The sequence below is a fragment of the Solanum stenotomum genome, chromosome 9 (genome assembly GCF_019186545.1).
Source record: "Solanum stenotomum isolate F172 chromosome 9, ASM1918654v1, whole genome shotgun sequence".
Taxonomy (NCBI): Eukaryota; Viridiplantae; Streptophyta; class Magnoliopsida; order Solanales; family Solanaceae; genus Solanum; species Solanum stenotomum.
Window position 1 is genome coordinate 54,194,292 of NC_064290.1, and position 23,459 is coordinate 54,217,750.

General features: G+C 30.5%; 1 protein-coding gene across 1 annotated transcript; it reads left to right on the plus strand.

The window, feature by feature from the left end:
• The first annotated feature begins 21,946 nt into the window (after window positions 1-21,946).
• LOC125875535 (uncharacterized) lies at window positions 21,947-23,458 on the plus strand. The gene has a single exon (XM_049556520.1). The coding sequence runs from the start codon at window positions 22,055-22,057 to the stop codon at window positions 23,234-23,236; it is 1,182 nt and encodes a 393-aa protein (XP_049412477.1). The 5' UTR covers window positions 21,947-22,054; the 3' UTR covers window positions 23,237-23,458.
• The last annotated feature ends 1 nt before the right edge of the window (window position 23,459 follows it).

The following is a 23,459-nucleotide window of genomic DNA, read 5'->3' on the forward strand; positions in this document are numbered from 1 at the left end:
ATATATTTCACTTTTTCTTGCCTCTCTCCTCTCTTCCAATTTTGCATGCCTCCTTGCTCCTTCTCTCCCTCTATTGTTGCACTCCACACTCTCTTCCTCTCTTGCTCGCCTCTCTTTGTATAATATATATCACTATGATACTCCACATAGTAGAGACATTATTTATTCAACTGTATTATGCCAAATAGAGGGAATGAATGCATTGAAAAAAAGAGAAGAAAATACTTGTATCAATTGTAACTCTCTAATGGTTGTTTCAACGCACTATTTTGGATCAACATGTACCTATCAGTCTATTTCTTTATTTTTGTATCGCGAATGAAAAGCGATACAAGAGCGAATACATACATACTAGTGATAAACTTGTATCATCTTGTATGTATTAAATACTACTTGTATGTATCAACTACAACCTATATTTTTGTATAGCGAATGAATACAACTGTATTAGCATGTATATGTCGAATACAACTTATATCAGTCTGTATTTCTATATCATGAATGAATATAAGTGATACAACATGTATGTATCTAATACAATTATATCAACATTCATCTATTATTCTGTATTCGTTGATACAACTTAAATTCATCGAATATAATTTGTATCTAGAATCTCTCCTCCCTCTCTCGCAATCTTGCTAGCTTCTTTCCTCATGCTATAAATGGTAAATAAACAAACTATAGCTATAGATTTCTAAAAACCCTTGACATTAGTCATTTTTGAATTTTTTGTTTAGCAGACTCAAATTAAGTACCAAGATAGTAATAATTAAGATTAAGATGTATTTCACCTTCTAAACATTTGAAATGGAAGATACTAAATTTCAAAGGGTTTGATTGGTGGTATGATCACATCATATTCTGGAATTGTGGTCAAAATCTCTTTGCTACTTGTTGCTCCTTTATTCTTGATCTTCATGCTTTTCTTAGCAATGACTTTTGATTTGTCTTCTTTCATGGTCTTTCTTTTTTGTGCTGCAAGAAGATTGAACAATCATATATAGTGACAGATCTAGAATTTAAATTCGAAATTTTCTTACGACCTATTTAATTTACTTGATTCAAACTATACTTATTATTAGTGGATTTTTACTTGATTCAAACTATACTTATTTATTAGTGGATTTCTAACACATATATAGGGTGTGAGTCAAGATTATTGTGTTCGGGTGAATTTACATACATCTTTAACTACATATGCTCCTAATCTTCAACATTATCATATAATTTATTTATTTTTAAAAAAAAGAAGAAGAAAAGAAAGGAGTAATAGATGACCTTGAGTTCTGCCAAATCTTATAATTTCAAGGGCACGTTGCAAAGCTGGATTTTTTGCTGCTAATGTTATAGCTTCATTTATGCTCATGGGGCTTACAATTCTACTAATTGATACTTCTGCCCTCTCCCCTTCCTCCATTACTTTTTTGTCCTTGATACTACTAGTGTTTTGCACTTGTAGCCTTGGCTTCTTTGATGAATTTGCTAATGGGGGCTTTGTAGAAGCCATTGAAGTTGATTGATCAACCTATATAAAAGAGAGAGAAAAATATCCTTTTACTTGCTATATATACTGACTAGTATATATATATATGGATTTTTTAAATGTATATACATTTATCTGTGACTTTTTAGGGTGAAATGTTTATCTAATTGAGGAGTGTTCAATTGATCAATCGATTCTAAGCTAGAGACAACATTTTGACCTATAAGTACCTTATGATTTTTCGGTGATGATAATGAACTGATCTTTGATCTATATACATTCTATAATTTTCAGGCAAAGACTGTTCAATTAATAGGTCACACTTGAGCCTAGAACCGGTATTTAAATAATATACATCCTATGACTAAAAATAAAGAGTACTCGATCAATAAGTCTTGAGTATAACAACAGTCTTTGATCTATATGCACTGTGTGGTTTTCAAGAAAAAAAAATTTGATCGTTCAATCTTGAGCCTAGAGTAATATGTATTCCATGGTTTTAGGCAAAAAATCCTAAACTGATTAATTGATTTTAAATTGATTGATTACTTTGTGTTTATGTGACTCAATCAGTAATTTTAGTGTATTAAATTAACAAAGAAATTGAAGAGAGAAAGAAGCAATCAACTTACCTCCATTGAAGAAAAGAAAAGATAGAGCAGCAAATTGGTAAATTGTGAAGGGAAGAAAGAGATTAAATAGTTACAATGAAGAAAATGATTAATTACTAATTAATTACATGTCACTAATTCAGTCAACTCCCATAAAGAGAGATTGATTGTTGTAATATAGGGTGGTTAGATGGACAATAATAAATGAGATAAAAAATTTGTCATGATTTAACATATTAAAAATAAAATGTGACAAAAAGTAAAGAAAAATAACAATTTAAGTAAAAGAACTTTACTTCACATTAAATGCAAGTTTCCTCAAAAGATGATCATAATTTGACCAAACAAAACACACACAAAAAAAATATTTAAGCATGGTAGGATTAACATTTAAAAAAACTTGTTAAGCTTGACTATTTCATATTTTCATAGAACTTAAGTTCATGAGGAAAACTTTCTTGCTGGCTCTTTATCAATTTCTTTGTTAGTTTGATATACTAAAATTACTGAGGAAATCACATAAATATAGAGTAATCAATTAGTTCAAAATTAATTAATCAATTTAGCATCTTTTGCCCAGAAAATCATAGAATACATATAGGTCAAAGATTAACTAATCTATTAAATATTTTTTGCTTGAAAATCACACAATGCATATAGGTCAAAGATCTTTATTATGCTCAAGGTTAATCGACCGAATACTCTTTATTTTAGGCTCAGGTTTGACCTATTAATTGAAACAACTTTTGCTTAAAATGTATATAAATCAATGATCAACTCAATATCATCATCGAAAAATCATAAGGTATTTACAGGTTAAATGTTGTCTCTGGCTCAGAATTAATCTATCAATCGAATACCCTTCAATCAGTTAAACATCCCTCCCTCGAAAGTCATAGATGGATATATATATATATATATATATATATATATAATATTTTATATTCTAGTTCGTATATATAACAAGCAAAAGAGTATTTGTCTCTTTCTTTTATTTAGGTTGATCAATCAACTCTAATAGCTTCTACAAAGTCCTCATTAGCAAAATCATAAAAAAGAAAAAAAGAAAAAAGTCAAGGCTACAGCCTACAAGTACAAAACACCAGTAATATCAATGACAAAAAGTAATGAAGGGTGTAGAAGTACCAATTAGTAGAACTGTAAGTCCCATGAGAATAAATGAAGCTATAGCATCAACAACAAAAAATTCAGCTTTGTAACTTTCCCTTGAAATTATAAGATTTGGTGTAACTCAAGGCCATTTATTACTCCCTTCGTTTCTTTCTTCCCTTTTTAAACAAATTGGCTCAAGGCCTTTTTACTAACAGAAAATTGTTTGCCCTAATCAAATAAGTTGTCGAATTTCTACCAAAGATCATGATAGACACAAAAATTTAAAACAGAACATCTTGATAGAATCAAACTAGACAATGTACAAAAGCTATAATGATAAATCTTGATAGAAACAAATTATTTTCACGTAATTTGCTATGATCTTCTTTCTATTTGACTGTGTTTTCAACATTATTAAAAATGTGACACTTTATGTAGGAGGGAAATGACCACTTGAAAATTTAATTACTAATATGTGTGTTGTGCAACATGTTGTGTAACTTCATATAGAGAATTTATGATTTGTGCATGTGTTGTATATAAATTCAATAAAGTTTTCTCATTTGCTCTTTATCATAAGGGACTCCATTCTTACGGTTTAATATAAAATAGTGAATGAACAATTGAATAATCGAAATTCATCAAAACTATGACAATTCTTGAATCTATACCAAAATTTATGATAAACATGAAAATTTATTAAACACTCTTGTCAAAAGATTTAACTAGACCTAAAGCCTTAAAATAGAAATATTATTATATTAGACATAATAAGCGAGAGACATATTTGTAAACTCACAACCAACTAGGGTCGAGAAAACCAATAATAACAACATTAACTTGTTGTAATTCCAAATACATTGGGGTCGAAATTAAAATGGCTATTTACGACAAAAAAAAATAAAATAAATGATGTTCTTTGTTGTCGTAAACATAATATTACCCCGTCTATACAACCCAGCCCACTTGTGATACTGTCTATTTTGGGCCTAGCCCCATACAACTTTTAAAATGCATTATTAGGGGTTAACGCATGCTTCCTTAAATATCCAAGATCTCTCGTGTTTTGTCAATATAGATTCTTCTTCTAAATTAGTGTGTCACAACAAGGTTCGAACTTGAGGCTTCTAGTTAAGTTTCTCAGATTAGTAATTAAATTTTCAAGTCTAAAATGCAAACCAATTACTTAGAAGTTGGCAAAGATATTACAAGACACAAACTTTCCCATAATTGCTATCTGTATTATGCATGCTTGGTGTAATCGACTAATCATCATTAGTGAATATGATTGACTAGTAAATCTTTNTTAATTAATAACGGGCGGATACTTAAACTAATAAAGTATCCGGTTAAGTTGAATGTTTTATTTAAAAATATATAGAAAGGGAAAATGACTGAGTTTTTGAAAAATCGATTAAACTTATGGTTTAAGAGAAATCGAATTTCCAAAAGAACAGAGTCGCCACTTAATTTTTAGTAAAAAATCAAGAAAAAATTAAAGGTTTTCAAAAGATTTAAACAGATAAAATCAATTGAAAAAGGATTCGAGTTCAAATGTACATTCCGAGAAGGTGTTAGGCCCTCGGAATGCCCGCTAACTCGCGGTTGACCGGCGATTTGACCAAAATGATTTTGACTAATTTTGAAGTTTTAATGAAGTAAAAGAACCCATTTACTTTAACTAAATATTTTTTAAAATTTAACTAAGTAAAGAACACACAACTTTGACTAATTTTGAAAGTTTAATAAAGTAAAAGAACTCATTCATTTTAACTAATTATGAAATTTTAACTAAGTAAAAAAAAGCTTATTTATTTAAAACCAACTTTTTTTGAAATTTTAACTGGGTAAGAAGGACTCATTTATTTTGACTCTTTTTTTTTTTTGGAAATTTTGACCAAGTAAAAACTCATTTTTTATGACTTATTTTGAAATTCTAACTAAATAAGAGAACTTACTTATTTTAACTAATTTTGAAATTTAATTAAGTAAAAGAGCTCGTTATTTTAAGCTACTTATTTATTACTATTATTATTCTTTACTATTTTATTTATCTAAAGGGAAATGAACTAGAGGGGAATTTTCTAAGGGGAAATAATTTAAGTGTTGATAAGACTAATATTAAAATAAAAGCTAAGTAATAAAATATATATCTTTAATTCAAAAATAAAATGAAATGACCATTCTTGGGGAATTTAATCAAATTAAATCATAAGATAATCAAAACGTTAGTCAAATATAACAAAATAAATAAGAGTAGGGAGAGGAATATCAAATTTGGGCCTTTGGCCCAAATTTTAGACTTGCAGAAATTCCCTTGGGCTTTTGGCCCCCATTCCTTTAAAGAAATCTGTGTATACACTTTGTGTATATCCTTGTATACGGGCCGTATTTTGGGTCCGTATTCTGCCCTTTTTCTAAAATATTAGTTGTTGACCTGTACGCCTGTATTTTTTGTATATTCCAGCCCGCAACTTCGGTTTTCCACCTGTATATCACTGCGTTTTGACTGTATGTCATTGTATACAGCAAATGTATCAACTCTTTTTCCAATTTTTCAGAACATGAAAACTCTTTTCCATCCCCAATTTACACTCCGAAAACCTGCATTTTTATTTCTTGTCGGCTGACTCGAAAGGAAAGGACTCGAGCCTTTACGGCTCCCTCGAAAATGCGGGAAGGAGATAGGAGCTCATGGTGAACTCAGGTAGATTTCACATGCAAAAGAAATGGACGTAAGCAAGGTTCATAAAAATTCGAAAATGATAAATAAAAATAGAAAAAAAATGATGCCATAGAACAGTACACAACATAATATACCACTGTTAATGTCAAAGTTGCTATCCTATATTCATCCATTTCGAGAGATATTAAATGAAGTAATTTAATTTTCACATAACCAAATGAACTTGGAGCTATACCAACATAATCACTTTAACAATAAATATATATTCATATGAACCAATGCTACTACAACATATTAGGAAGCACCACCCAAATCAGGTCAAACTAAAATGAAATAAATAAACCCCCTGGAGGCAGTAACTAACAAAACTGATGGCAAAATACACTTCAAACAAGCTTGATTTAGCTAGGGAAATTAGTGGGGCATATCATCTTACGAATTCAACTAGGCAAAGGAAAAAAAAAATAAAGTAAAAATAAAATGGAAACCTACTGGACGAATGTTTACTAATTAACCACGCTTACATAGGCTTAATGCAAGAAAATAAAGCTCCAAGTGAACACTTGGTTCGGATGACAAAGTTCGATGCTATACTAGACCAAATGAATACCAAATAAATTCAAAACGGGTAGTGCGAATCGAACAGAATAGGTGGGTAGACGAATAGAAGCTAAGGTAGACACGAGACTTAAAACATTTATGAACTTTAAACAAACTAGAACCTGAAATTTAAACTTATACCACAACGATTCGCAACCAGATTTTTGCCAATGAAGAGAAAAAGTGAACCGATGCTACAGTAAATAGGAAGTTGAGTTGAACGAGAATGAGAGAATATCATATTAAGATCAAAATGTATCCCTAAGCAGCAGAGAAAATAAGCATGTGTCCCAAGCCATTCAAACAAACAACAATACTATACTCCATTGAAACGATCGAACATCAAAAACTCAAACATAAAGACTACATGTATTTAAGAATGTATCTCGTATTCTAACATCAAAATCATAACCCGAGGAATCAAAAATTGTGCTATAGTCGAGGTGCTACTAGTTTGAGACAAGTGAGCATGAGGCCATCTTAACAACAAAGCTTAAAACAAACCGCTAAAGCAAAAACACTTCACTTAGAATGGAATAAACATCAAAAGGTTGATTTATGCTAAACTATACTCAAAAATCATGATTTGGAGTAAAATTTAAACATATAGAAGCCTAAGAATAACTCTGAAACTCAGGAGCCAAAGAAACGAGAGATATACTAAATGCACATAAGAAAACGCAAAGGGAAAGCGCTGGAATATGTATTTTTTATCATATGATATAGGACTGTAAAAAAAAAGGGAGAATGGAAGAAATGTTACCTTATTTCGGGCAGGAACTGAGACGAGAACAAGAAAGGACGAGCTTCCCAACCACACCAGAGCTTGGAGAATTCTTGCGAATCCCAGCAACCCACGAAACAAGAAAAAGGAAATGTATCCTAGATGTATTTCCTGTACGATTTTAAGCCTTGAGATTATTATCTCTGTAAATTTTTGTTTTCACTGCCAACGTCTCTTTTTCCAACTCTTCTCTGCTTTAGTAAAGAATTTTTCACTCCCCCCTTTCAACAGTGAATAGATGCCATTATATAGAAGGGACATTAGGTTGGAAAAAAAAATGGGGGGAAAGGGATCTAAAACGGATAGAAACGAGGGTCCATTCAAAATTCAAACACCATAAATTCCTTTCACAATTTGGGATAAACACCTTTTCTTGAGGTTTCAACCCCATTCCGAAAGAGGAAAGGGGAGAAACGCGTGTTTGCTTTTCCTCTGCCACAACTGTAAGCTGAAAGGGACATCGAGGAAGACGACGACAAAATCCAGCTTAGTACTGATTCACGCGCGATGGACGACGTGAGTGCTTGGAGACGCCGTCTCTGGGATTTTCCATCAAGGACGTCGTTTGGTTGTTGCTGGATTGTCGTTTGCTACGCGCTGAAGAAGGAAACGTACAGGGGTCGGGGTAGGTCGCAATTTTCTGTAACAAAAAGAATATGGGGTGGGTCAATTTTGGTTTGGTCGTGTTTTTTTGGATTGCTGCACGTATAGTATAGGTATTGTATTGTTGCGAGTATTGGAGAATTGAGGTTGGGCTGCTGATGGGTCTGTTAGGACAAAATTGGGCTGGGCATGGGTATTGGAATGGGCCTGCTGAGAGTTGGGTCAGCTGAAGGGAGGAATTTGGGCTGAAAATGGCCCAATACTTGGTACTTTAAAGGTTTAAAAAGGGGTAAAAGGAGATGGCCAAAATCGTTAATAAGGTATAGCCACATTGAATTTAATTTGCGACTTCGACTAAAACCTAAATAAGATGAATTATTAAAAACTAATTCACGAGCTTCTTAATCTTAACGGAATAAAATAATTAACTTAATAAAAATAACTAATTCAACAACATAGCTATAATTCAAACTAAATTAGATTAATAAAGCGTTTAATGTTAAAATAATAATAATAATAATAATAATAATAATGAAATCTTTTTTCAAGATAATTTTCAAGTATTTATAAAATATATTAGTTACATACGTCACACTATAAAACGTATTTATTATTTAAAATATTATAAAAGTGAATAAAAGTCTTAAAATATCTTGAAACATATTTTGAATTTTTATAAAATTAGTTATTTCAAATCGTTTGGAATTAAGGAAGCTCGCAAATTAATTCTTAATGTGGAGGGTCAAAATTAGGTGTCAACATTGAATTGGGAGAAAATAAGGGATTTTTGTATTTTAGTAAAAGAGTAGGGAAATATTGAGAATAGGTAAAGAAGTGTTGTGTATTTAAGTAATTTTCCCTTTTAAAATGCATTATTAGGGGTTAACACATGCTTCCCTAAATATCCAAGATCTCTCGTGTTTTGTCAATAGAGATTCTTCTTCTAAATTAGTGTGTCACATCAAGGTTCGAACTTGAGGCTTCTAGTTAAGTCTCTCAGATTAGTAATTAAATTTTCAAGTCTAAAATGCAAACCAATTACTTCGAAGATGGCAAAGATATTCTAAGACACAAACTTTCCCATAATTGCTCTGTATTATGCATGCTTGGTGTAATCGACTAATCATCATTAGTGAATATGATTGATTCGTAAATCTTTACAAGATTTTAAAGAACTCAAATTCGTTAAGTCTCCCATATCGATTGTGGGATGGACATTTTGACTTCTTTATATGGACTCGAAAAATCCTTTCCTTTTTTTGGAAGAATTTTTTGGGGGCATTCCCGCGTCAGCCTTTCCCATGATGTTAATTTCTAAGGATTTGATTGGTAGTGTGATCTCATCATTTTCTGGAATTGTGGCCAAAATCTCTTTGCTACTTGTTGCTCCTTTATTCTTGATCTCCATGCTTTTTGGAGTAACGACTTCTGATTTGCCTTCTTCCATAGTCTTTCTTTTTTGTGCAGCTAAAAGATTGAACAATGAGAGACAGATCAAAGATTTAAATATTGAGTGAATATCATATATGGTTACAAAAAAATCACTTATCTATTATTAATTTAAAAAATCACTACACTTTGAGTATATTAACTAAAAAGTCACAGAGACGAAAAATACTTAACTTTATGATTGTAACTCTTATTTACTCTTTTTTGAAAAATAAAATTTAATAAATAAAAGTTCAATTTATAATGATGTGATCTTGTATGGAATTTATCCTTTAAATAATATAGATTCAAATATGTTTTTTTTTTCACAAATTATTTGGTTTACTTGATTCAAATTCTATTTATTTTGTGCTTGTTTGGATTGGTTTATTCCATATGTTTTAAAGCCAAAATAGCTTTTAAATATTCTTAGAGTGTTTAGGTATAAAAAAAAGTATCTTTAAGTACATATTTTTTTAATTAAAATAATAAAAATAAGTCAAATGTTATAAGTTAGAATTTTTAACTTATGACATATAAATTATAATTACCGAAAAAATTACATAAATACATATCTTATTTTACCATAATCTCTAAAATTCCTATCATTTAATTTTTTTTTTACAAAAATTTCCTCTTGGATACATCCCTATCCTCTCTCGTATACATCTCTATCCCCTTCAGATACATCCTTATCCCCTCTCGGATACATCTCTCCTCTCTCGGATACATCCCTCCCATTAAATAATGTATCATTCGAAATCTGTGAGCAATATATCCGCAAGTTTCCTAATGTATCTGAGATCCTATAAATTTAAGAGGTTTTTGTAATATAAAAAAATAGAAATATAATGTAATTAACTCACAATACTAATATAATTTTTACTAAATAATAAGTTATAAGCCCCTCTAAAGAGGATCTTGGTGAACTTTTGACATATATATATAAGGTATGAGTCAAGATTATTCCATTCAGATGAATGCATAACAAGAGTATATAGTCACATTATGAGGTGGAGCTATATAATTGAAATGAGGTCCAATTGGATTCTCTTAATAAAAGATTTGGTTCAAATATAAGTAGAATAAAAAAAATTGTGTATATATTATATATAAATTATTGAATCTCTTTGCATATGGAAATCTTACTTTAGTTCATAGCTAGGTTTGAAATCAATGTTTGTAGCATTCATACTTTTTTTTAATAGTTTGATACTCTTAGAATTCACAACTGAAAAGGTAAAAATCAGTGATAGTCAAATTTTATAGTTAAATAATCAAACTCGTTCTTGACTTTAAAAACTATCATTACTGACAACAAAACATATATAAGTCGCCACTAAAAGTTTGTATTAGTGGCAACATTAATCGCCGCTAAAAGATATATTTCTTGACACTAAAACAACCATCAGTGACAACTATTATCGCCGCTAAAATATATACAAGTCGCCACTAAAGGTATGTATTAGTGGCAACGTTACCGCCTCTAAAAGGATTATTTCTTGCCACTGAAAACTAGCATTATTGAGTATTGACAACAATTATCGCCGCTAAAACATATATAAGTCGCCATTAAAAGTTTGTATTAGTGGCAACATTAACTGCCGCTAAAAGGCATATTTCTTGCCACAAAAAACTAGCAATAGTGACAACTATTATCGCCACTAAAACATATACTAGTCGCCACTAAAAATATTTATTAGTAGCAACTTTAATCGCCGCTAAAAGATGTATTTCTTGCATTGCAATAAAAAATAGCATTAGTGACAACAATTATTGCCGCTAAATCATATATAAGTCGCCATTAAATGTTGTATTAGTGGCAACATTAATCGCCGCTAAAAGTATATTTTTTGCCACTAAAAATATGTATTACTAGCTACTTCAATGCCGCTAAAAGGTATATTACTTGCCACTAAAAACTAGCATTAGTGAAAACAATTATCGCCGCTAAAAGGTATAATTCTTGCCACTAAAAAACTAACATTAGTGGCAACAATTATCGCCGCCAAAACATATACTAGTTGCCACTAAAAGTTTGTATTAGTGGAGACATTTATCGCCGCTAAAAGGTATATTTATTGCCACTAGAAACCAGCATTAGTGACAACAGTTATCACCGCTAAAAGTATGTATTAGTGGCAACTTTAATCGCCGCTAAAAGGCATATTTGTTGCCACTAAAAACTGGCATTAGTAACAATAATTATCGCTGCTAAAACGTATATAAGTCGCTACTAAAAGATTTTATTAGTGGCAACTTTAATCACCGCTAAAAGGTATGTTCTTACCACAAAAAACTAGAGTTCACATTGAATTTGATTTTTTTAATGGTTTGATACTCTTAGAATTCACTACTGAAAAGGTAGGAATCAGTGATAGTCATATTTTATAGTTAAATAATCAAATTCGTTGTTAACTCTATTTAGTAATGAACTATCAAAATATTATGTCAGCTATGAGTAAATATATTGAAATTCATAACTAATTTTTTTTTTATAATCTATAATTATAACTTATATACCAAAAAAAATAATTAAAGGGTAGGTGTGTAGATACGAAAGAGTTAATAAAACTCACTTTACCCCCTCAATATTTGGATTTGAGAAACAAATATTTCCTTCCCATTTTGAATGAGACAATAAGAATCAATGACTAAAAATAAATTGAATTCTTGCCTAAAAAGAATAAAAATAATGAAATATATCATGACATTTTTAAATTTCAACTCTAGGAAGAATGTATTCCATGAAGTCTAATGGCCAGATTTTAAAACCAAATATAAAGAGGAAAAAGAGAGATGTTTTTATTTTCAATTATAAAAATACCTTTACTTAAAATTTTAAACTGCTGAAAAATATATCACATTTTATACTTATGAGGGTTGTTTTTAATATTTTTAATTTATTTTTAGTCATTAATTTGTAATTAATTAAGATAATCCAGTTAAAAGGTGGTAAAGTGAGATTTATCTATATAAAAAAATACAATATATGACCTTGATTTCTGGCAGATCTTAGAAGTTCAAGGCCGCGTGGCAAAGCTGGACTCTCTGCTGCTGATGCTATAGCTTCATGTGTACTCATGAAGCTTACATTTTTACTAATTGGTGTTTCAGTCCCTTCCTCCATTACTTCTCTATCTTGGATACTACTTGTGTTTTGCACTTATATGCTTGGCTTTTTGACGATTTTTCAAATGAAAAATTTGTAGGAGTCAATTGAGTTGATTGATCAACCTAAAATAAAAGGGAGATATATTTTTTTTTTCTTGTTATAAATAACCGACTAGAATATAAAACACATCATATTTATGTACAAAAAATAATATTTGACTTATACATACATTTCTTATGTTTTCTAGCGTAGGGTGTTTTACTGATCAATTACTTTTCAGCTCAACAACAATCTTTATATACCTAATGATATTCATGCAAAAGATGTCCAATTGATTGATTTGCTTTGAATTACTTGCACTATTTGACCTATAAACACACTATAATTTTTTGGCAAAGGATATTCAATTAATTAATCAATCTAGATTAGAATGACTACCTATAAGCACCCTATTATTTTTCAGGTGAGGGTTGTTCAATTACTTGATCACTCTTGAACCTATGAATAGTATTTAAACTATATGCACCTTATGATTTCCAAGCAAAGAATAATCGATCGAACCTAATGATAATCTTTGATTCATTATTTTTAATGTGACAAACTAACAAAGAAATTGAAGAGAGAGAAGTGATTGGCTTACTTATATTGAAGAAAATAAAGGAAAGAGGTGCAGACTGATAATTATGAAGGGATAAAATGATTAAACAATTGAAATTTAAAAAAAAAGTAAAGGATAGAGGTGTAGACTAATAATTGTGAAGGGAGAAAATGATTAAATAGTTGAAATAAAGAAAAATAATTAATAATTAATTATATATAATTCATATCAGTGTTTATGACTGTATTTGATCTATATACACCCTATGATTTCCAGGTGAGAGTATATATGCACCTTATGATTTTCAAGCAAAGAGTGATAGATTGATTAGTCTTGAACCTAGTGACAATTTTTGATTTATATGCACTCTATAACTTTCAAGTAAAGAATACTTAACTGACCAATCAATCTTAAATTAATTGATCTCTCTTGCATCTATGTGACTCTACCATTATTTTTTATGTGACAAGCTTACATAGAAATTGAAGAGCGGGAAAAAGCGAGAACTAACCAACTTATTTGCAATAAAAAAATAAAGGAAAGAGGTGTGGACTGATAATTGTGAAGGGAGAAAATGATTACATAGTTGAAATAAAGAAAAGAAAAAAAAGGAAAGAGATGTCGAGTTTAGACTGATAATTGTGAAGGGAGAAAATGATTAAATAATTGCAACAAAAACTAACTAATCACTCTAGATCTTAAATGTATTTGACCTATAAACACCTTAAGATTTTCAGGTGAGGATTGTTCAATTAATTGATCACTCTTGAACCCTAAAGTAGTATTTAAATTATATGCACCTTATGACTTTTAAGATACGAGTCATCGTTCGATTAATCTTGAACTTAACAACGATCTTTGATACATTATTTTTAATGTCACAAACTAACAAAGAAATTAAAGAGACAAATGAGTAACTTACTTGCATTGAAGAAAGCAAAGGAAAGAGTTGTAGACGGATAATTGTGAAGGAAAAAGTGATTAAATAGTTGAAATAAAAAATTAAAAAAAATAAAAGAAAGATGTGTAGACTAATAATTGTGAAGGTAGAAAAAGATTAAACAGTTGAAATAAAGAAAAATAAATGAAGGAAAGATGTGTAGAGTGTAGACTGATATTTGAGAAGGGGGAAAAGGATTAAATAATTGCAATAAAGAACTAATTAATCACTTTAGATTTGAATGATTGTATTTGACCTATAAACACATTGTGATTTTACGGTCAGACTTGTTCAATTAATTGATCACTTTTGAGCCTATGAATAATCTTTAAACTATATGCACCTTATGATTTTCAAGTAAAGAGTGGTCAATCGATTAAACTTGAATCTAGTGACGATCTTTGATTCATTATTTTTAATGTGACAAACTAACAAAGAAATTGAAGAGAGAGAAAGAGAGAGAACGACCAACTTACTTGCATTGAAGAAAACAAAAGAAAGAGGCGTAGACGGATAATTGTAAAGGGAGAAATGATTAAATACTTAAAAAATAAGGAAAAAAGGTGTAGACTGATAATTATGAAGGGAGAAAAGAATTAAATAGTTGAAATAAAGAAAAAGGATTACAAATTCATTATATATCATTCACATCAGTGTTTATGACCGTATGTGATGTCTAAACAACTTATGATTTTCAAGTGAGGGTTGTTAATTGATCACTTTTGAGATTAGAAATAGTATTTAAACTATATATATGCACATTATGATTTTCAAGCAAAGAGTGATCGATCGATTAGTGTAGAACCTAGTGATAATTTTTTATCTATATGCACTCTATAATTTTCAGGTAAAGAATATTTAACTTACCAATCAATCTTAAATTGATTGATCTCTCTTGAATTTATTTGACTCTGTCATTATTTTTAATGTGACAAACTAACAGAGAAAACTTGAAGCGAGAGCAAAAGAGAGAAGTGACCAACTTACTTGCATTGAAGAAAATAGAATTAAAGAGGTGCATACTAATAATAGTGAAGGAGAAAAGGATTACATAGTTAAAATAAAGGAAAGAAGTGTAGAGTGTAGACTGATAATAGTATAATTAATCATTCTAGATCTGAATGGTTGTATTTGACCTATAAAACACCTTATGATTTTCAGGTGAGGGTTGTTCAATTAATTAATCACTCTTGAGCCTAGGAATAGTATTTAAACTATATGCACCTTATGATTTTCAAGCAAAGAATGATAGATCAATTAATCTTGAACTTAGTAACGATCTTTGATTCACTATTTTTAATGTGACAAACTAACATAGGAATTGAAGAGATAGAAAGAGATAGAAGTGATCAACTTACTTGCATTGAAGAAAACAAAGGAAAGAGGTGTAGACGAGTAATTGTGAAGGGAGAAAATAATTAAATAGTTGAAATAAAAAAAAAAGAAAAAGGAAAGAGGTATAGACTGATAATTGTGAACGAACAAAATGATTAAATAGTTGAAATAAAGAAAAAAGATTGCTAATTAATTATATATAATCCACAACAGTGTTTATGACTGTATTCGATCTATAAACACCCTATGATTTTCATGTGGGGATTGTTAACTAATTGATCACTCTTGAAATTAGAAATAGTATTTAAGCTATATATATGCACCTTATAATTTTCTAGCGAAGAGTGATCGGTTAATATTGAACCTAGTGACAATCTTTGATCTATATGCACTCTATAATTTTCAGGTAATGAATATTTAACTGACCAGTCATCCTTAAATTGATTGATCTCTTTTGAATCTATGTGACTCTGTCATTATTTTTAATGTGACAAACTAACACATAAATTGAAGAGAGAGAAAAAGAGAGAAGTGACCAACTTACTTGCATTGAAGATAATAAAGGCAAGATGTGTAGATTGATAATTGTGAAGGGAGAAAAGGATTACATAAGTTGAAATAAAGAAAAGAAAATAAAAGAAAGAGGTGTATAGTATAGACTGATAATTGTGAAGGGAGAAAAGAATTAAATAGTTGCAATTAAAAACTAATTAATCATTCCAGATCAGAATGACAGTATTTGTCCTATAAACACCTCATGATTTCAGGTGAGTAGTGTTCAACTAATTGATTACTCTTGAGACTGGAATAACATTTAAACTATATGCACCTTATGATTTTTAAGCAAAGAGTGATGGATCGATTAATATTGAACCTAGTGATGATCTTTGATCCATTATATTTAATATGACAAACTAACAAAGAAATTGAAGAGAGAGAAAAAGAGAGAAGTGATCAACTTACTTGCATTGAAGAAAACAAAGGAAAGAGTCTTTCTCCCACTCTTTTAAAGTTTTCAATAAAGCTTTTTTAGTCGTGGAAGCAACAACCGATCTGTTGGAAAGTTCTTGCATAAGTTGTCGGATCCTCAAAAAAAAGTTGTAGACGGATAATTGTGAAGGAAGAAAATGATTAAATAGTTGAAATTAAAAAAAAATTAAAGGAAAGAGGTGTAGACTAACAATTGTGAAGGGAGAAAATGATTAAATAGTTGAAATAAAGTAAAAGGATTACTAATTAATCTATATAATCCACTTTAGTGTTTATGATCGTATTTGATCTATAAATACACTATGATTTTTAGGTAAGGGCTGTTAACTAATTGATCACTCTTGAGATTAGAAATAGTATTTAAACTATATCTATTCACCTTATGATTTTCAAGCAAAGAGTGATTGATTCATTAGTATTAAACCTAGTGACAATCTTTGGTCTATATGCACTCTATAATTTTCGGGTAAAGAATATTTATCTGACCAATCAATCTTAAATTGAGTGATCTCTCTTAAATCTATGTGACTCTGCCATTATTTTTAATGTGACAAACTAACAAAAAAATTGAAGAGAGATAAAAAGAAAGGAGTGGTCAACTTACTTGCTTTGAAGAAAATAAAGAAAAACGGTGTAGACAGATAATTGTGAAGGGAGAAAAGGATTACATCGTTGAAATAAAGAAAAGGGGTGTAGAGTGTAGACCAATAATTATAAAGGGAAAAAGGTATTAAATAGTTGCAAAAAAGAACTAATTAATCACTCTAGATCTTAATGACTTTATTTGACGTATAAACACCTTATAATTTTTCATGTGAGGGTTGTTCAATTAATTGATACCACTTGACCTTATGACTAGTATTTAAACTATATGCACCTTATGATTTTCAAGCAAAGAGTGATCGATCTATTAATGTGACGATCTTTGATCCATTATTTTTAATGTAAAAAACTAACCGAAAATGATTGCTAATTAATTATATATAATCCACATTTAAGAGACAATTAATTATTTTTTCTTTTTAATTTTATACTTATCATTAATAATTTAATTATTTATTCACAAACTAATTAGAATGTTTGTAGTTAAATTTAATTTTCTCAAAATAAATACTTGATTAACGATTTTTTCAAACGAGTGCAAAATGCAAATTAAACAAATAAAGAAGAACAAGGAAGTACTCCATTTGTCTCAAACTATTTTTGTGATTTATAAAAATAATTGTCTCAAATAAGTTGTTATCTTAAAAATTCAAGACAATATTAATATTTTCTTTCATTTTACTCTGATTGATAACTGTTCTGGATGACTATAAACATCTCAATAGAGTAAATGAAAGATAAAATAGTAAAAAACTCCTATTCTTCTTCTTTTTATAAAAAAAAATGTGAATAAAAGAAAAACACAATAGATAATTGAGTCAGAAAAAGCAAAAGAAGTTGTCGAAGACAATGCAACGATACTCACCTCAGCCTCTCTAGCGACATTAGTTACCAGATTCATTCAGTGACAATCTTAGAATAAAGAAGTCCTTCAACTTGTTTTACATCAAATACAAATTTTCTCCAAGAGGTTGATTTGACCAAAACGCACAAAGAAATGTTTAAGCATGCAATTACATTTGTCAATCAATAAAATAATGAGATTGACATGTTTTAAAAACGTGTTGACGAAACCTTATTTTCTTTCTTTTGTGAAAATAATGTCTTTTTTGTTTGTTTGTTTACTATTTTGTAACTGAAATTGAGACTCTTGTTCTTATGCTCAAAAAGGAAGTTTTCTTGTTTGCTTTATAAGGAACTCTATTATTATGGCTCAATCTAAAATATTTAGTTAAAAGAATTGACTAATTGTAATTCATGAAAATTATTAAGATTTTCAATTTTATACCAAAGATCATGATAAACACCAAAATATAAAATTTATTGAATACTCTTATCAAAAGATTTGAGTGGATCTAAAGGCTTAAAATCGAAATATTATATTAGACATAAATAATCGAGAGACATATTTCTAAACTTACAACCGACGATAACAACATTATCTGGCTATTTTTCCAAATAAAAAATCGAGATCGAAAACTCATAAACCGGCAATAACTGATTGTAATTACAAATAAATTGAGTTTGAGAATTACCGACAAATACAGAAAAAAAGTTATTTATTGTCGTATACACCATACTACCCAGAACTTTAATCGAAATGTTATATTAGGCATAAAACTGTTAGAGACTTATTTTCAAACTCACAACCGACAATAACAATCATTAACTAGGCGTAATTCCAAACAAATTGAGGTCGAGAACTCATAAACCGACAATAATTATTCGTTCTTACAAATAAATTGAGTTTGAGAATTTTCGACAACTACAGAAAAAAAGTTATTTGCTGTCGTATACATTATATTGTCCAGTTTAACTTTAATTCAAATGTTATATTAGGCAGAAAATAATAAGAGACTTATTTTCAAACTCACACCCGACAATAACAATTATTAACTAGGCGTTATTCCGAGCAAATTGGAGTCGAGAACCGATAAACAACCGACAATAACAATATAAAGTAGTTGAAAATCCAAATAAGTTGAGGTCGAGAAACCATAAACCAGCAAATAAAGAAAAAAAAATAGAAAATATTATTTGTTGTCATGTACATAATACAATGACATACCTAATACAATCCTACAAGTGGAATCTAGTTAAGGCAGAGCGTATGCAACCTTTTTTTTTTTACCTTGGGAGGTAGAAAGATTATTTCCGCCAGAACATGTGCTCAAGAAAAACTAATAAAGCACTTTAGAAAAAGAAATCACATAAGTGAGACAACACTCCAACTTACTAGACTTCTACCCTAATTGTGTCCTCCATGGCCTCCTATCTAAGACCATGTTATGGTAAGTTAACGATGTCCATATCCTGTCTAATCACCTCCCCAGTACTTTTTCGATCTGCCTCTACTTTTTCTGAAACCATCCATAGTCAACCTCTCATACCTCTGTATTGTGGCAATTGTACATTTTCATTTTACATGCCTAAACTATCTTTGTCTTATTTTTTTGCATCTTGTCCTCCACTGAGACCATATCCACCTAACCCAGATGTCTTCATTTCTAATTTTATTTCTCATAGTAAGCCTACAAATCAATCTCAACACCCTTATTTCTATAACTTTCACCTTATGAACGTGAGAGTTCTTGACTGATCAACACTTTACCACATACATAGTTGGTCTACTCACCACTATGTAGAACTCGTCTTTACATTTTGATAGAACCTTCTTACTGTTGGGTTCTGAAGGGTGATTAGGGCGTCATGCGGAAGCTTACAATTGCAAATAATATGATTGATAAATTAGATGACAAAAACTTATACTAAAAACTAATATTATTATATGAAAACTAATATAAAGAAAAATATTAAAACTGTTGAGAGATTAAATCTCCCCATAAACAAAACTCACTAAACGACTACATTGTTGATTCTATTTTGTTATGCTATGAGAATAGAGATCTTCAATTTATAGATTTCCAAACTATTCCTCTAAGGAAAGAATAAACCAAATATGGAAGAAAATTATATTTTCCTTTCAGAAAAAGTTAAAGTATTTATGGTAATACTTGACTTTTCTTTAAGGAAATAAATAAACTTCAAATAAGGAAAGAAAATCAGGGCAAAACCCTAACACTTACACACAAGCCTCCATATGTGAGCCTTCATTTCATCCACCCTACATCAATACGATGTGTGATATCACCATCAATCTCCCCACTACCTTGGAGGCTTGGACAATAGACCTAAGATACTTAAAATTGTCTCTCTTTTGGATGACATATGTATCAAGTCTCACTTTCGCATTAGAATCATGTAATGCATCGCTGAACATGCATTCCAAGTATCTTATATTGGCCCTACTTAATTTGAATCCCTTAAACTCAAGAGTCTATCTCCAAACTTTCAGCTTTATATTAACTTTGTCACGAGCCTCGTCATATACATAATATTAAAGTAATTTGTTTGAAACTTTTTAATGGACCTTTTATGTAACTATACGTACAAAAGAAAAAGTTTTCAACAAAAAATGATTGAACATATATGATATATGTAATGTATCAATATAATATAAATAATATATAATTATATTTATATATGGTGTATATAACTAATGTATAAGTGTATATATATGTATAACTAGTCATTTTTAACATATTAAAATAAAATAATTATTTTTCTCATATTTTACTCTTAACATTAATTATTTAATTTTTTAAATCATCATTTTTTTGATAGATGTGTCAAATCCAAATATAATAAGTGAAGATAAATGGAGAAAGTATGAAATAAGAACATCAGCCAACTACCGTTGAATCTCTTCTCATCCACTCTTTAATATCTTCTTTAAATGCACAACTTCCTACCTTCGCTATATAAACCAAACTAAATTCCCAACTTAGTTGTCTTTTAGCTATAAAATTATCTTATTGGTAATTTTATTACTTAAATGTAGCAAAAAGATATAAAATTATATATAACAATTTTATTACTCCACCTGTTCAATAACAGTTGTCTATTATTAACTTTGCACACTTTTTAAAAATTATGAATAAAAGAGTAGTTTTACTATATCACCCTTTGAATATAATAAATATAATGTTTTGGAAAATGTAATAGAGAAATGACTAAAATTAATGATAAGGATAAATTAGGAGCTAAGTGTAAAATTGTCCATTGATTTCATAAAGTGGACAAGTATTGCTGGACATCTCAAAATAGTATAGTGGACGACTATTGTTGGACGGAGAAAGTATTTCCTTGAGAGACACTATTTTATTTGTAGTTTTTATTAAGCTTTTAACCGTAAAAGACTACCTTTTTTATAATCTTACAACTCAAGTTTTCATTTTCATTTAGAAAATAATAAAATATGATATTTATATATAACAATTGTCTTATTTATTTTAATATAATAATAATAATAGAATAGAAAATTTTAAAGGAGTATAGCTATGTATTTATCTTTTAAGTCTTGATGATATATTTTTATTACAAAGTATCTTGAATGCGGCCTCAATTTAACTTACCCTAATTCTACTTCAATACAACTTGCAATATCATTTTCAATCTCCCAATTTTTTTGGATTATCGACCCAAAATACTTAAAACTACCAGTACTCTTGGATATGAGTTGTGCATTCATCTCCATACTTCCATCTCCGCTTTACGTGTTACATCACCGAACTTGCACTCTAAGTGCTCTATTTTACTCATGCTTAACTTGAAACCTTTAGATTATAAGGTCTATCTCCAAACTTCCAGTCTATTGTTAACCTCACCCCAAATCTCAGTGATAACGACTTTTGTACCCTGTACTATCTTGAGCAGCCGAAAATATTGATACCGATAAATTAGGGATCATATGAAACATTAGGAAATGCAAATTGGTGATCTAACGATAAAGATCGGATGATAATCTCACTTTTCTGTCTCCATATTCGATTTGACTTATGTAGAGCGGTATATCGAACTCAAAAAGAAAAGACCATGACACCTCCTCTAGATATGGGCTTAGAAACCTATAAAGATTATGAGTCGGCCCAAATATAAAACCAAACGGGTCAAACAAAATTAGAAGACAAAAGTATAAACATCAAGAATACGATAAAGTTGCAATCTTTTTCCCCCTTTCGAGAACCAGAGCTCTTCGATTCCTCTTCAATTCAGGTAATTTTTCTTAAATTCTCTTCAATTTCAATTCATAAACCCTAATAATGGAACCCCAAATCCGCAATTTCCCAGTTTTCATACAATCACCAGAGCTTCAGATCCCCACCCATGTCCTAAATCTCGAAAACCCTAATCCTAATTTCACTTTGCAAGACCTCAAATCATGTTTTTTTGATAAAACCCAGAAATCATTAGCTGCAATTAAGGATTCTGTCTATTTTACTTTTGATGGTCGACCCATTAAGGATTCAACTAAATTATATGGTTCTGGGATTAGCCCGTTTTCCACTTTGGTACTACGTTTTCGCCTTCGTGGTGGTGGTGGTGATGGAGGTGCCACGGGAGCGGAGTCGCGAGACTGTTATCTTAAGATGTATGCTGTTAAGAAACCGGATAAAATTGACCCAAATGAGATTAGGTTGTCTAGATGGTTGAATTGTGCTTTGTCGAATGAGTCGTTAAAGCATCCGGTTGTCATTGATAAACTTGGGAATTTGTTCAATAAGGAGGCTTTAGTTGAGGCTTTATTGAAGAAAAGGGTGCCTAAGCAGTTTGGGTATATAAAGGGATTGAAAGATATGATTCTGGTTGAGCTGTCGGTGATTCCGGGGAAAGAGGATAGAGGGCTTGGTGATGGTGAAGGGACTGGATTTCAGTGTCCGGTAACGGGGTTGGAGTTCAATGGGAAGTACAAGTTCTTTGCTTTGAGGGGTTGTGGACATGTTTTGAGTGCAAAAGCTTTGAAGGAAGTGAAATCCTCAGCTTGTTTGGTTTGCCACAAGGAGATTGTGGAGAGTGACAAAATTGTGATCAACGGGAGTGAAGAAGAGGTTGCGGCTTTGAGGGAGAGAATGGAGGAAGAAAGGGTGAAATTGAAGGATAGTAAGAAGGTGAAGAAGGGGAGGAATGAGGATGTAGCTGTGAATGGTGAAGAGGTCATTGGGGCACCACGCTTGAGCGGGATGAAACATGGGATTGAGGATAAGCTAGTAGGCAAGGATGCGAGGAAAATGGAAGGGAATGGTAAAATTGGCATTAAAAGTAAGATTGAAGTTAAGGATGTGAAGAATAGTGCGAGCAACGGGTCAGGGAAGAGGTTTAAGGCTGTTGATGTAGCTCCAGCTCATGCTACAAAGGAAGTCTATGCCTCCATTTTCACTTCATCAAGAAAGTCCGACTTCAAGGAGACTTACTCTTGCAGATCTTTGCCCCTTGGAAGAAACTGATAGCTGTTTTTGTCAAGGTGATCTGCTAGTGTCTTGGACTGGTATTATTGTCTTAAAAATGTTGTTTCACGAAAGATAGTTACATGCTAGACCACTGAGTTGTAGATGTTGCCTCTTGCCATATGATTCAGTCGGTACTTTATATGTATAACATACATTGTTATTGTACATTTGATATTGCTTTCCAGAGTCTGCTTGAAACACTATAGCAGCTTTTGTTCAC

What these genes read in the sequence shown, in the direction of transcription:
- LOC125875535 (XM_049556520.1), top strand. Translation starts at nt 22,055, where the DNA reads ATGGAACCCCAAATCCGCAATTTCCCAGTTTTCATACAATCACCAGAG.